This window comes from Microcebus murinus, chromosome 24, assembly GCF_040939455.1.
Source record: "Microcebus murinus isolate Inina chromosome 24, M.murinus_Inina_mat1.0, whole genome shotgun sequence".
NCBI lineage: Eukaryota > Metazoa > Chordata > Mammalia > Primates > Cheirogaleidae > Microcebus > Microcebus murinus.
Window position 1 is genome coordinate 21,572,085 of NC_134127.1, and position 15,314 is coordinate 21,587,398.

The following is a 15,314-nucleotide window of genomic DNA, read 5'->3' on the forward strand; positions in this document are numbered from 1 at the left end:
TACACAATTGTATAAACTTTCTTCCAAATCAAAGGGTAGAGTGTGTGTGTGTGTGTGTGTACAGTTGATGCCAAATCATTTTTTGACTGCTCACTGTGAAGGACTGTCATAAACTACTTATGCAAGCAATATTTGCTTAGAAATATGTGGTATAATACTTAAGAGAAATTTTGACAATGACTATGAAAGAAAAGATATCAAAACTGTAGTTTCTAAAATCAAAACTATCCTATCATGATATAGTTAAATCAATATGTACACCAACACGTATACCTCCATAGCATTTTAAAGGCATGTAAAATATGAAGTATCCATATCAAAATATCATGTAATTCCAATAAAAAATTTAACACACCCCCCCAGTGCAGACTCAAAATGGGTGTGAAGAGCTGAATACACACACAAGATCTTTTTTAGTGTTAAGCTTCATAACCTCATTTAAAATATGTGCCATTTCATCTTTTTTATTTTGACCAACAAAACTGGCTTTTAAGGAAGTCACTTACCAATAAATGGCTCTCCTTCACACACAAACAAAACATCATCATCCCTGGAAAAATCAAAATTTAAAAAGCCACCATCAAAATCTGGAAATCACATTGATCATCTGTTGATTATAGGAATGATTCCTTAGAATTATATAAAATAGGTTTTGCTATCAGTCTTTTTTTTTTTTAAATTTAAAACCCCTGCTCGATTTTGGTTTGGCTATCACTCTATACAGCAAAGAAGTTACGTTTCCAGTGCTTTTTCCCCACAACTTAACTATCCCTGGATTTAAATTCAAAAATAGTATCTTACACATGAAAGTACTTTCAAAATAGAAAAAAAAAAATTCCACTATACAAATTATGTGAATTCAGCTTATTAACTGAAGAATGTACTATTATGCTCAAAGGATATGATTAAAGCCATAGCTGATTCTAATTTTAATTTTTTATCCCTAAATAAATTATTGAGATTTTCCCCTGTATCATTAGCTGCTATGTGCTTTGGAAATGAAATAAAGCTTCATATTAAATCTGGGGAAAATATAACTGGAAGTAACTCTGCTATAAACACTTACCCACAACACATCCACCATAGACCCAAATGGAAATTATTATACATCACTCACAATTCTGTATTATCAGTATCTATCCTCCTCCTCCACCCCAGTCTATTACATGATTCGTATAAATAAATGACCAGAGACTGGACTGTGAACCAAAACCTAATAAACAGGTAGCTATTTTATAGCTCAGAAGGCTTCAGTTAGGACTTTCTTTGGTAGAAGTTTTTTTTTATTTCCTATAGGACATCAGAGGAATACTGAGTTTTCCTAAGCAGAGTATATAGTTTGTGAAGGAGAAAGCTAGGCTGATGCAGATGATCCAACAATGGGACTCAATTATCCTCAGAAACTGAAAGAAGCTGGGAGATAGATATTGAAAACTAAGAAATTGCCCTAGCTTATTTGGATTTGAAATGTAGCCTATAACATTTTCTACTTGTTCACAATGCCAGTTAACTTTTTCACATTAGTATAAAAATTTATTTTCTTTTCATACAAAAATCAACTACTAAGCTATATGGCTGGGGTAAGTCACTTAACTTCACAGATGCTCAGTTTCCTCATCTATAAAATGAAGGGACTAGAACTGATTAACTTCAAAGGCAATATATCATATAGAAAGTTCACTCTGATCTGGATTTATACAGAGCTAAATTTTGTATATCCTATAATTTATAGCATCATCATCTTCACACCATCAATTAAAAAAAACCCATGTTTTGCCTATTAAATAACTTGGGCAAAGCAATTACAACTGGCACAGTCAATACTCAATTTGTGTTCCTTTCACTATCTTCTTTGTTAAGTCTCTTCCTGCTTCGAAATTCCACCCTGTGAAGACAGAGTGAGGTGAACTACACACTTCTGTTAATCTGCCTAGGATATTTAAAAAATAAGCCCACCATTGAGGTGGATCACTTATGATATCTCTACCTAGAGTTCTATCATATTTAACCAGTTTTCACAAAAGCTGGTCTCTATAATGTTTATAAAATTCAAAGCACTTTTAGGAAATGAATTTAATAACAAGCAGTTGCATAGAAAAGTAGTGATCAATTCGATTTTTAACATTAAAAGCTGCTTGTCTTATTAGGTCCATCTCTAGTACCGCAAAAAAGAAATTCCTCATAGCCATATTGGAACTATGCAGGAAGACTATAGGTATACTGCAGTGTACTAAGGGTTTTCTATCTGATCAATAGGCCCTAAGTCCAAATGACTTAAATTTCACAGAGCAAATTCTAGGCAATCACTTGCCCAAATCCTGTATACTTAACAGTGATTAAGCTACTGCTTAAGGGAAACAGCATAGCACCAGGAAACTGAGGCACACTGTTGACAGCTTATAAAAAGATGAAGGTTACCTGATCAAAGCAATATCATCAATCAGTCCACCTTTCCCATTATACACACTGGTGGCTTTGATGCCGAGTTTACTGCTGGCCACAGAAAGCAAATCAGATAAAGTTCCATATACAGCAACCACCTGTAAACACACCAGATTTGAACAACTTATTTAATAAATTTCATCACCCACAAATTATAAATCATCACACTACAAACAGAACTAAAAAAATCAGATTATCACATAAAAGGAGATTTCAAGAAGTTCTTTACAGTGTCCCTTTTTCTTCTACTTAGTGCCTAATACTGCAGATTGCAGAATGGCAAAATTAGAGAAAAAGAAATCACCTGAGTAAAACCAATCTACAATCTTAAAGTATGTTAAATATTAATAGTACTCCATTCTGAAGATAGACCTGTACTTGAATCTAGATTGTGACATAGTCTAGCCATCAACTTGAGATAAATAACTTAACTTCTTTATGCTTCTGGTTGCTTTAAGTAGAAATGAAAAAAACAGTAGCACCCACCTCAAAAGGTTATTATGAGGATGAAATGAATTAATGCATGATAAGAGCTTAGTTAAGTGCCTCCTGAGACCTATTAAGAACTTATTGTGTTATTCTTAAATTACTCCTTTGTTATAGGAATGGTTCATTTTTAGAAGAATGACTTAGTGCTGTTTATTCTATCTTTACTGTATCAACCACCATAGGAAATATAACTTTCCACCTCATTGAATCCTTCAATAACTACTCATATTCATTATTTTATAACAGCCAGACTTGAGAATCTAACATTATGAATACATCAGAGAGCTGGGTGACAATGAATCAGGCACAGTCTGATGTATGTGTAAGATACACACAACTGATTAAGCAGGGGGCTGACAATCTCTACACGTAAGTAAATTTTGTGCTCTGGTTCTAACTGTAACTATGGGCTCCTGGTGGCAGAGTTGTACCACTATCAGTTAGGACCTCTGAAAGTCGTAAGTAAAGGGTAGATGAAGAGCTGTGAGGCATGACCAGTAAACGGACTTCAGAAGAACATTGCATAAAGATGCTACACAAAAGGAGGACCAGGTGACTGGTGTATGGTAGACAATTTTTAGTTAAATAAAGTAAATAACAGGTCACCAAGAGAGGTGATCACTAACATGAGGGTGCAGTCATTCAAAAGCAGAGTACTCAAATTCCAATTTTTTTTCTTGGATCTGAAAGATGAAGGCCAGAAGAGTACAGCCAGTTGGGGCATTTGGGGGAAGGATTGAAGGCAAGAACTAGGTCGATGATAAACAATAATGCATAACTCAAATGTCCACAAACAGATGAGTGGGTAAACAAAATGTGGCATACACATACAATGGAATATTATTCAGCCATAAGCAACAATGAATTTGACATATGCTACATATGCATGCTGTATATGGAAACTTGAAGACATTATGCTAAGTGAAATAAGCCAGACACATAAAAGGACAAATATTGTATGATTCCAATTACATGAAGGCACCTAGACTAGGCAAATTCATAGAGACAGAAAGTAGAATAAAATGGTAAACCTTGGTATATTTTACCATGATTAAAAAAAGAATGCAAAGCACTTGGCACAGTGTCCTGCACACAGCAGGCGTGCCATAAATAATTGAAGCCTGAGTAAAATAGGTCTCCCATATTTCCTTTCATTTTTCACCTCTGCAACAGAGGCTGTAATTCTGTCATTGCATGTACACATTCCTGGGAGAAAGGGAAGAGAAGTACAGCACTCAGGGCATTACACACAGCAAATCTGGTGTGTTAAGGCAAAGACCGTGAAAAGAGTAGAGAGAAAGAAGAAAGCAGCAAAAATGCAAAGGATTAAGAGATCAACCAAGGCAGGTGAGGGAGGGTTAAGAAGCTCCTCTTTTCCAACATCAACATTCTTGTTATGACTGCTATTCTACTAGAAAATTTTCTAAATCTTTTCGTCTTTTATCTTGTTTCCTGTATATCTCTACATGGCTTTCTTCTGTCAGATACAATCCCGTCCTTGCTCTAACATCAACTTTCTCCCTCAGCATTTCTTTCACTGTTTTTGGCCATACTGTAAAATAGACACAAGTTTAATGTATTTGTCTGTTATGCTCCTGTATTTCACTTAAATGTTAGAGTGTAAGATTTTAAATGATTTTTCAAAATGTATCAAATTAAATTGTTGTCCACTTCTATTATACTAATAACTGACTTGGCTTATGGCCACTCACCATGTTCTAAAGCTGTACTGTCCAATGTGGAAGCCACTAGCCACATGAGGCTATTTCAATTTTTATTTATTAAAATTAATTAGAAGTTAAAATGCAGTCCATTAGTTACATTAATCATATTTCAAGTGCCCAACGGTGAAAATGGCCAGTGGTTACCATATTGAACAGTGCAGATATGGAATATCTCCATCATCACAGAAGTTCTGTTGGACAGTCCTGTCCTAAAAAGCAGAATAAAACAAAGAACAAAAAATAAAATCTTTTTTTGATTCTGTTAGGCCTTCCCATGACAAAGCAATGAAAAGTAACAAAATGATGGAGTCTAACTCAAGACCTGTTTGTTGTCTTTATATAGAGTGTTCCTTTTCTTCCCCAATGAAGTCAAATTTGACCATATGACAGAAAACACTATTTGGCAAGGATTATTCTCAGGACAATCAAAGCACAACAGGTGTTTCCTTGTGGGCCACAAAACTGCTAAGGAGCACAGTCTAGTATAAATTGAGTTCAATTTTTATTTTACTGTCACTTAAATCAGTCGCAACACAGTAGCAAAAACAATTTACCATTTCACCCAATATTTTCCAATCTAACTTTCTACATGGACCCTAAAGGTGCAATAGAATAGTTTTAATTTGTAAAACAGTTGCTCCTAATTCTGTGAATGTAGCTGAACAACTACTCCTTGGCAAAGCTGATGAGCAGCACTAAAGAGGTACTTCCCTTAGTACTGCCCCAAGCTCTGACATCAAAGAAATTACTGCTGTCAGTTTAAATGGAAGGACCCACTTGGCTAAAGGTTATATTGCCTGGCTTATGGCAGGCCTTTGACAAATATTTCTTGAATGGTGAGTGAAATTTTCATTCCCTACAGAGTGCTGAACTAGGACACACCTTTCTGGGTATGAGTCAGTTATATTTATTTAAGTCACTTCAAGTGGAAAAACAAAGTACATAACATAAATATGATTCTAAAGTGATATTCATATAACTATTAAAAGTGGCTATCTTTGAATGATGGAATTATGGTTGACTTATTGTGAGTTTTTTGTTTTCCAAATTTGTTACAATGAACCTATATTACTTATGCAATAAAGAGGGAACGTTTTAAATTATTTTAAGGTCTCCATAGCTCCATACTAATTTTACAAATAAAACTATTTTAGCATCTGGCAGCCTAGCAGTTGACAATTTTCTTTAGATGAAATAACCAAAGGGTCATCAATTAAACAATTAAAATTAATATGAAGAATCTTAAGAGTTCTATAAATTTGAAAATTTCCCTTAAGTTGAGCCAAAATATTTGTTCTTCACTTGGAGGGCAATTTTTGGCATTTATTCTTCAACTAGAATCACTGAAGCATATTAACACTACCAAATAAAAAAGGAATTATATTGCAATACTAACAGTCAAAATCTCTGTATCTTAAACTAATTAGAAATCAGGTTTAAAAATACATATATCAGCATAAAAATGTCATACATGTGGAAAAAGATTTTAAGTTTCTGAGAAAGTTTCAAACAGACTGGCACTTATACTTTGCTTTATATAAAAACTGTTGAGAAAAAGCAGCAATGAAAATCTTGTATATCATGGATATAAGCTCTAATTTATTTTTAGGGCTTAGTCTTCATACTGAGCCAAAGAGAGGCCAAGTATTTATAAAATAATCATGCTCTTCTAAAGGTTATTTGCTTTGTGTGTGTTATTTCCACAATGTGGACCTGATATTTCCGTGTCACTGTGATTATTTACTTCAATAACTTAGGCACTAAGAACTGAAATATTTTATGGAGTAAATTGAGATGTATATCTATTAACGTTTATGAAGACTATATCATGCTACAATTCAGATTAATCCTTCTAAACTTCAGATTCCATGACAAATGAAAGCTATTTACTAGTTGGGAAAGTTACTAGCATACCATGCCTAGCAGGATTTGCTAATTTAAATTTGCCTTTAAATCCCTTTTCAAATTGTAAACTATATTATTTAAATTTAAAAATTAAAATCTACTCATGTATTTAAAACATTTATTTTTTTTTAAGTCCCCACAACATTACATGGTACACAATCACTAAATACTTGTTGAATTTGTGCAGGCTGATTTACCCAACAAAACCATCAATCATAATTAATAACTATTTCTTATTTTTATTTTTTAGAGACAGGGTCTTGCTCAAATTCCTGGGCTCAAGCAATCCTTCTACCTCAGCCTCCTGAGTAGCTGGGACTATAGGTATGCTCACCACACCCAGCTAAAATTTTTTATTTTTTTGCGGAGACAAGGTCTATACTCCCCAGGCTGGTATTGAACTCCTGGCCTCAAGCAATCCTCCAGCCACAGCCTCTCAAAGTGCTGAGATTACAGGCACTGAGCCCAAACACAATTAACAGCTAAATGTAGAACTCAATTTACTCTAACTATACTTTTAGTCTAATACATTTTAAAATTACAATGATTTTAATCCTAAAAAAGATGATATAAGTATAAAGAGAAGAAAGGTAATAATAAAAATTAAAAATTCTAACCATATCAAGTGTTGGAGAGGACATGGATCAAAGGGAAGGTATATTATTCCATACTTGAAGGAATATAAGTGCAATGACATTGAAAAGCAATCTGGCATCATTTTGTAAAATTGAACATTTACATAACCTCACACCTGGTAATTACAACTAGGTATATACACCTTAGAGTAGGTGGTTCTTTTTTTTTTTTTTTTTTTTTTTTTTGAGACAGAGTCTCGCTTTGTTGCTCAGGCTAGAGTGAGTGCCGTGGCGTCAGCCTAGCTCACAGCAACCTCAAACTCCTGGGCTTGAGTGATCCTTCTGCCTCAGCCTCCCGGGTAGCTGGGACTACAGGCATGCGCCACCATGCCCGGCTAATTTTTTTTTTATATATGTATCAGTTGGCCAATTAATTTCTTTCTATTTATAGTAGAGACGGGGTCTCGCTCTTGCTCAGGCTGGTTTTGAACTCCTGACCTTGAGCAATCCGCCCGCCTCGGCCTCCCAAGAGCTAGGATTACAGACGTGAGCCACAGCGCCCGGCCTGAGTAGGTGGTTCTTAAACATGATTAGAGTTACATGGATATTGGAAATTCATGGTCCCAGCCCTACCCCAGACTATTGAATGTTAAACTCTGGGGATAAAGACCAGCAATGTGTTTTTTCAATTCCTCCTGGTGATTCTGATGCATACTAAAGTTTGAAAACTACTACCCTAGAAAAATGCTTACTAATATGTGCACCAGAATACATATACAGAATATTCACAGCAGCATCATTAATGGAACAATATAAAGAAAATAAACCACCAAATGTTCATTGACAGGAAAATTGTGATAGGATTTTTAAATAATGAACTTCAATAAAGCAGTAAAAATGAATAAACTATCAGTATGTGGAACATCATGGATGGAATTGAATGAAAAAAGCAAGTCCCAAAAGACGATATACAATATGGTAACAATTTGAGACATGATATTCCCCAAACTGACAAAACAAAAAATATGTAGTTTTGCTATACATATATATAGTAAAATATTGATTAAAAAAGAAAAAGAACACAAAATACAAAACTCACGAAAACGGTTGCCTTTATGGGAGAGGCCGAGGAATAGGAAAGTGGATGATGAGCATGTTACGTTTTTGGTAATAAGCTATTTCTTGGGGTTTGTGGCAGGTTTAGGATATTTGTTATATGATATTCCTTTTCATTTTTATGTATATTAATATTCTTTACTGTATTCTTTTGTACATATAAAGAAATATTTAGGTTTAAAGAGTGAACCCTCATGGCGTTCTTTTTTATTAATGTTTAGATTTCAAGAGGCAGAGAGGTTCACATAGATTTTTCACCTTTCTTCAATTCTAAAAATGTAATGGGTTCAAATCTGGATACTCAATACCAACCAGATAATTCTGACCTAATATCAAAGCCAAAAGAAAACAGTTATTTCCTGGACCAAGAATGCAGTCATAGTACGGAATGAAGACGTTTCCTATCCCACTATGTTTGCAATGTTGCCTCACACTCAGAAGGTACTCAGTAATTGTTGGTTGAATGAATAAATGAATGAATGAAAGCATCAGTATACAAAAGGCCTACGACTTGCATAGCTCATTATTTAATTTTCTGAAGTAAAAAAAAACAAACTGAGATGAAGATGTATAGAAACTTTGCACTAACATCAGGTTACTCACAAGCCACAAACTACATTCAATTTCCTTAATGCAAACTTTTAAAGGAATACTAAAAAGAGAATGGGAATTTTTAGGCACATGGGGAAGGAGGATTGGTACAAGCATAATTATTAATAACTCCTCTGGAGCAGTTAAAAAAAACACCCAAAATTTAAATTAAAGATCCCAATGTTTTAAAACTATGACCTTCAAAAGTTTCTGATTATGCACCTCATCAGTAAAATATTTTGGGGCATGTGCTCAAACATATGTATATTTATTTATTTATCAACTATGTACCGCTGTAAGAAAGTATATGTTTTCCCAAATGATGAGGACTTTTACTGACTTAGACTATGAGTTGGTCAGTAAGAATCCTCTAAATATTTATCGTTAAATTTAGTGAAATTCTGCCAAATAAGAGATTGACTTTAAACATTAAAAAAAGAAAAAAATCTGAAGCTATTTGTCATCATGTGCTAGAAAATATTTCTAAATGTCTTGCTAATAATTAGGATGACTTCATCCTATCTCTGGCTAACATTTCAAAGAACAATATATACTTAGGAAGAGGTTAATTGTTAACAGCAGTTACTAAATAGGACTTCAAATGGTCTCTAAAACTTGGAACTGGTTGACTTCTCAGATCCAAAGAGACCCTTTTTTTAATCTCATACTTTATATTAGGAGAAAGGCACTTCTCCATTTTCTAATTGTTTACTTGTGCTTGCATAATTAATAGTCTTCAATCTGCAGTTTCTTTGAAGGAATCCTTTAAAGCCACTTGGCATTTTGGTGAAGGCTAATTTAGTTAAAACTGGATATAAATCCTAAAGTGGCACTTGTAAGCTTCTATAATAAAATATGTCAAGGCGAACCAATCAGCGAAGAAGTCACTATCAACCTATTCACATGTCACCGCCCCACTCCGCCTTCTCAAAGACCTGAGACCAGCTGACACATTCAGTAATTGGAGGCACTTGTGTCTTTCTAGAGCAGAAAAATCAAGTTTTCATATTATTTTATGTTTTTAAACACGTAAACAAAAGGTATATGCTAAACAAAAGGCATATTCCTAAACTCCAATGTGTCATCTTGCACATCCTCTGTGGTGTGCCATCTCACTCTCGAAGTTAAAGAATGCATAACCCTCTCTTCAACATCAAATACATTCACTAATTATACTTAAATTTATTTAGTACACAGAAAATTCACAGTGAGCATGTGACATAGTACCCTATAACAACTCGTTACCTCCCCACTTCCAGGCTTCATGGCCCACAGTCTGGCAACCACTAAATAAGCTATGAGAGGGAAACTTATTTGAAAAAACAGAAATTATTTGTAAGATCAAGAAACAAAAATAGAAGCTAGGTAAAGGGGATAATTTAAGTGATAACAGACATTCCAACTAGTAGATGGGAAATCAAAGACTATTTGAATAGTAGTTTTTCTGCACATTCTTAACGAACATTCATTTCATGATCATGCCAATCCTACTAGTCATTTTATATATTTAAAAATGCAGGCTGTTATGTATTATTCTGTTTTGTCACATAATAGTAATTATAATAATGTTTTAATCAGCTGAAAGGAGAGGAAACACACCTTTGGCTTAGAATACGTTCCCCATTTGAGCAGTAAGGATTATGGCATTGTTTCTTTTCAATCCAATATTCTCCAGTTTGGATTTGTAATATAAATATGTTTATCTTTAATTATTTGAGATGTATTTTCCCAATCTTCTGAAATCCTCTAGCAAAATATTTTGAAAGTAAATAAAATTTAAATTCAAAAATCTAACCTAGTCAAAACTAGATAGCTTTAAGAACAATATGGGAAGACCACCTCAACTAACCTTTGACCACAACAAAATTCAGTGGAGTCAGAAGAGATTTAGAGCATAAACATCTGCGATTGGGTCTAAACATTCTGTCTTCCATGGAGTAAAAATGTTGGATAAAAAGGCCAATCAGAGGTTTGTTTTTGAGATTATATTACAATTCTAACTTTGGATATACTACTAAATCTTTCTTACAGTAATAACATAAGTTTTAGATTATAAGTAGTAACTAACTATAGGTTTAAAAAAGTTAATAACGGTCAGAAATAATGTAAACTTGGTGAGACTTATTTTTGAGGTGGCATTCATGAAAACTCAAGAATTTGAATTTATGCCAATTCTCTTTTCTGCATGAGTATTAAATCTCTTAAGACCAGAAGAACACAAAATTATAGTCAACAAAACCACACTGTGGTTCGAATTTTCTGAGCATGTTTACTCAAAAACTGCAGAGTTTTTGAGAGAGCCATTTTTAAGGCCACTGGACAATTACTCTATTTAAAAATTTACAGTGTTTCCAGACTATGCAGGAAGCAGAGCATTCGGGCAAATAACAGAGTGAGGCCAATTCACCTTTACCTTCGACTCTAAAGGCTTAGTCACTGCTGGTGATCATTTAGACACTCAATAAATGTCTGCCTTGAACAGTCAAAATTTTCCAAAGTAGAGCAACAACTTTCATGGGTGGGGCAAGAGGCTGGAGAAGGAACAGAATTCATTTTGGCTTGCCCCGGCGTTGGAAAAAATATTTAGCAGCACCACGCCCTCGACACAGGCCTAACACAGCGAAGGCCACTGCTGTCAAATCAGCCCACTCTGATCTGTCGTCACGGTCCCCTAAGGAACCCAAACAGGGCGAAATAATAAAACGAGTAGAGAAGTTTGGCGGCAGCGGGGCTCGGGGGATTGGGGCACCTAAAAGAGAGGGAGGAAAAGCATCCTGACCGTGTCCCAGCTGTTTTACATCGTCCAGGATGGAAGAACATTCTACTTGTCCGCCGGCAGTTTAATTCTTCCCACCTGGCCCATCTCACAAGCTTCAGTCATCACGGCCACCCTCCCGGGCAGACCATTACTCAGCACGCAGGTGGACCGGCAGAGCGCCGGCTCCGGCCGAGCCGGGGGAGCGGTCCCCGGGGACGCGAGGGAGGAGGACACCGGCGCCCGGCGCGCAGGTGACAGCGGCCCGCCCCACGCCCTCCGTGCCCTCCCGACCCGCAGCCCGGATTCGGGCACCCAGGAGGGAGCGACCCGCACCGGCCCCCGCGCAGCCGGGAGTTGCGGGCGGGCTCCGGCAGGGAGCCCCGGGGTCCGGAGGAGGCCGCGGGGACGCGACGCTGCCCCCGGGACGCCCCCCGCCCCGGCGCACGCACGCCCACCTCCCAGCCCTCAGCCCAACTTCAGCCGCTGCCCGGCGAGCCGCGTCCGCGCCCGGCGGCCCCGGCCCACAGCCGGCCGCCGCGCCCCTCACGACCCCTTACCTTCCCGTTCTTGGGGCTGCCGTTAAGGAACAGGGTCACCCGCCTCATCGCGCTGCCCCCGCCGGGTCCTGAGTGAGCCGCCACCCTCCCACCTCGCCCTCCTCCCACCTTTTTCTCCTCCCTCCCGTCCCCTCCCTCCACCCACTCGGGCTCTCCTCCCTTCGCCACCTTCCTTCTCTGGCGGACACACCACACACACGCACTCTGTCCCACACCCCGGGGTTGGCCGGTCCTCCTTCCCACCCCGCCCCTAGGCTCCTCAGCTGCCTGGGGCCCTTCCCCCACCTCTGCGAGACTGACACTGCGCCTCACCAATCAACCCGCCGCGCCGGCCAGCACTCAGCCAATCGGCACCCGGCGTTGGGTGGGCTCTGGCTAACCCCGTCGGGACGGTGGGAGGGAAAAGAGGTTGCAGGGTAGCAGACGGGAAGGTGTATCGGCCAATCAGAGCAGAACCTGGAGCCGAACGGCGGCGCCAAGCGTTACTGAGCAGGCGCAGATCCAATTCTAGGTGTCACTCATCTGCATGCGGAGGCGGGGTTTGAAGAAAGGAGGTGGAGCGCTAGACGGGCACCAGTCAGCACCTCCACCTGTCTTAACCCCGCCCACTCGCCCAACCTACCGAGGAAACGGCCGCCGTGGGGACTCTCTGATTGGGTAAGAGCCATCCCGTCGTTCTTCGAGGATTGGCCCAATGGTTCTTTTCGAAGTTTGCAGCATCCAATCGACAGATGGGAGGCGGAGCTAAATAGGTAACCGATGGGTTAATCCGCGAGACTCTCACGGAAAGTAGTCCCCGCGGGCCCAAGTTAGTAGCTGGTGTCTCCGGTCAGCGGGTTGAGCGCGGCTGGCGGCGGTTTCTCCCGGCGCCCGGGGGAGCCGCTCCTGTGCCTCGGACGGGAAGGAGCGGGGCCCGGGAGCGCTCGGGGCACGCGCGGACGCCGGCGGGGCGGCGGCGGAGAGGTTCGTGGAGTAACGCCGACGCCGAGGGGCGGGGCCGCGGTTTGAATCCGGCGGCGGCGGCCAGGCCGGGGCGGCGCGGGCTTCGGCACTGCGGGACGAGCTCGGGGAGCGGTCCCGCCGCCGGCCGGGCGGGCAGCAGGTGCTTTCCCGAGCGGACCCTGCCGGACCGGAGAGCCGGGGTCTGGAAGGCGCCGGGAGGACCCCGAGGCTGCGGCGTGCGAGGGTCCGGTTGCCGCGGCGGACGACGGTGCCGTTTCCCGGGCTGCCTCTCGGAGTCTGCTCTGCTCACCCCGCACCGCGGGGCCGGCGGCCCTCCGAGCACCTGCTCCGGGTCCCCGGGGCCCACCCAGACCTGCTGAGGTAGAATTCCTGGAAACGCACGGAGCTGCGTCGTTCTCCGGGTGCCCTGGTGGTCCCCACGTTCGCGGAGGGTGAAAGGCCTCGGCTTGTGTCTGGGCTCTGGGGTCTGCTTTGTTTTAGCTGGAACACCAGTTTCCTCCTTTTCTTTCTCTTGCATTTGAGCTTCAAAAGTACCCCCTAGGCATGTGTTTTCAAGGCTGTATGGGTTGTATAGAATTCAATCTTGAGTGAGGTTCTTGGCCAAATCGCGTTAATTTTGCTGGTTGAGTTATTTTTTTGTTTTTCTCCCCTCCTCCATCTTTTAGATGGATGCCAAGTCAAAAGACAAGCTCTCTGAAACCAAAGAGTCTGCTATCACTAATGCTGGTACGTGGTGCTCTGCTTGTTGCCCCCTTGTGAAATTTAAGGTTTAGGCTCTTGTGTTGGTAATGAGGTTTAGCCCCTACAACATGTTTCTGTTTCAGAAAATGCCTCTTTCATTTTGGGGACGGGGAAGATTGTGACTCCTCAAAAGCATGCAGCGGAAGTACCCCCTGATCTCTGCTTGCCAGATGCTTTTAAATCACCTATGAACTTTTCCACAGTAACCGTAGAGCAATTGGGAATTACACCTGAAAGCTTTGTTAGGAACTCTTCAGGTAAGAGAAGTTGTCATTGTAGTGCTTTTCAAGCTTAAAAATAACTAGTACGACTCATGTGTTTATGTGTACTATTTCAGTACTGTAGGTGTCTAAATTGATTGACTTTGCAAACTTGCTTTTTCAGGGAGACTTCCGTGCACATGCACAACTCATCTAGCATAGCAGGAATTAACGGGGTCTCGGGACACCAAGTGTGATAATGTTCCTAGGTCAGAACTGTGTTTTATGCCCATACTGGCCAAGAATGGTGTGTGACACAGGGATACAGAAGAGTGTATGATATGAATAGTGATGCATTTTATTTTCGTATTTGGCAAAAATAAGAGAACATTTAAGAGCAATTAAGAAAATAAAACATGGAAAGATTGGGGTATGCCTCCTTCAAAAATCACAAACAGAAAATTGACTCGGGAGCTAATCTCCTTCAAGCAATAGAAATAAAATTCATCCGTGGAGTCTAATGTAGGTTGAGAAGAAAGAAATGCTGTATGGGAATGGAATTAGCTTAGAGCAGTAGTCTCTAATCTTTTTGGCACTAGGCGCCAGTCTCAAGGAAGGCAGTTTTTCCAAGGACTGGGGATGGGGGTCGGTGGGAGAGTGTGGAGCTCAGGTGGTGAGGCACAGCCTGTTTCCTAACAGGCCACGGCCTTAGAGGACAACTTTTAGAAATAGAGGATAATGGAGGACTTCAGAATCACAGGGCATTATAATACATGAATGAGATACGGCCAAGTGGCACACCATCCTGTCTTTCCTTCTCAAGAACATTATTCCCTTGGACCTTTAAAAAGCCAGATTCATTTTGTGTGCTTAGGCCTATGGCCAAAATTCAGGATAATGCTTAAGGTAGGTAAATATCTAAGAGAAACAAAATAATCTTCAAGAATTAAGAACATGAGAGTGCCTACGTGGAGATCTTGCCATTCAGTCATTGGGGCTAAGACTAACTGATTTAGAAAGAGAGAAATTCTTAGTCAAAAGCAAGACAGTACCCACCTCTATGTGCAGGAAATATGGGACTAAAAAGAAAACTGTTAATTAAAATGTGTTCGTGTATTTATCCTATAACTATTTAACAAATGCTTTTCTATGTACCAGGCACTGTTCTAGGATTGTGGACTAAATCTGTGGACAAAGCAGAGATCCCTATCCAACTGATTATGTATGAACAACTTGGCCAGTAATTCTCTACT

General features: G+C 39.8%; 2 protein-coding genes across 4 annotated transcripts in view; one reads left to right on the forward strand and one right to left on the reverse strand.

Annotated features, from left to right (window-relative positions):
• The window catches only part of KCTD9 (potassium channel tetramerization domain containing 9), a 28,732-nt gene extending 16,306 nt beyond the window's left edge, over positions 1-12,426 (reverse strand). The window contains exons 1-3 of the mRNA XM_012782183.2: positions 12,158-12,426; positions 2,419-2,540; positions 507-550 (exon numbers count right to left, since the gene is read on the reverse strand). Of these exons, the coding sequence (XP_012637637.1) occupies positions 507-550; positions 2,419-2,540; positions 12,158-12,205 (214 nt within the window). The 5' untranslated portion in view covers positions 12,206-12,426. The remainder of the gene's footprint in view (positions 1-506; positions 551-2,418; positions 2,541-12,157) is intronic.
• Positions 12,427-12,925: 499 nt separating this feature from the next.
• The window catches only part of CDCA2 (cell division cycle associated 2), a 33,532-nt gene continuing 31,143 nt past the window's right edge, over positions 12,926-15,314 (forward strand). Inside the window, exons 1-3 of one of the 3 annotated variants that reach the window (XM_020282622.2) lie at positions 12,926-13,120; positions 13,786-13,846; positions 13,945-14,118. In XM_020282622.2, coding sequence (XP_020138211.2) covers positions 13,786-13,846; positions 13,945-14,118 — 235 coding nt within the window. In that variant the 5' untranslated portion in view covers positions 12,926-13,120. Of the gene's footprint in view, positions 13,121-13,143; positions 13,481-13,785; positions 13,847-13,944; positions 14,119-14,791; positions 15,284-15,314 lie in introns of those variants that run through there. The other 2 variants (XM_020282621.2, XM_075997333.1) reach the window with 2 other exon arrangements.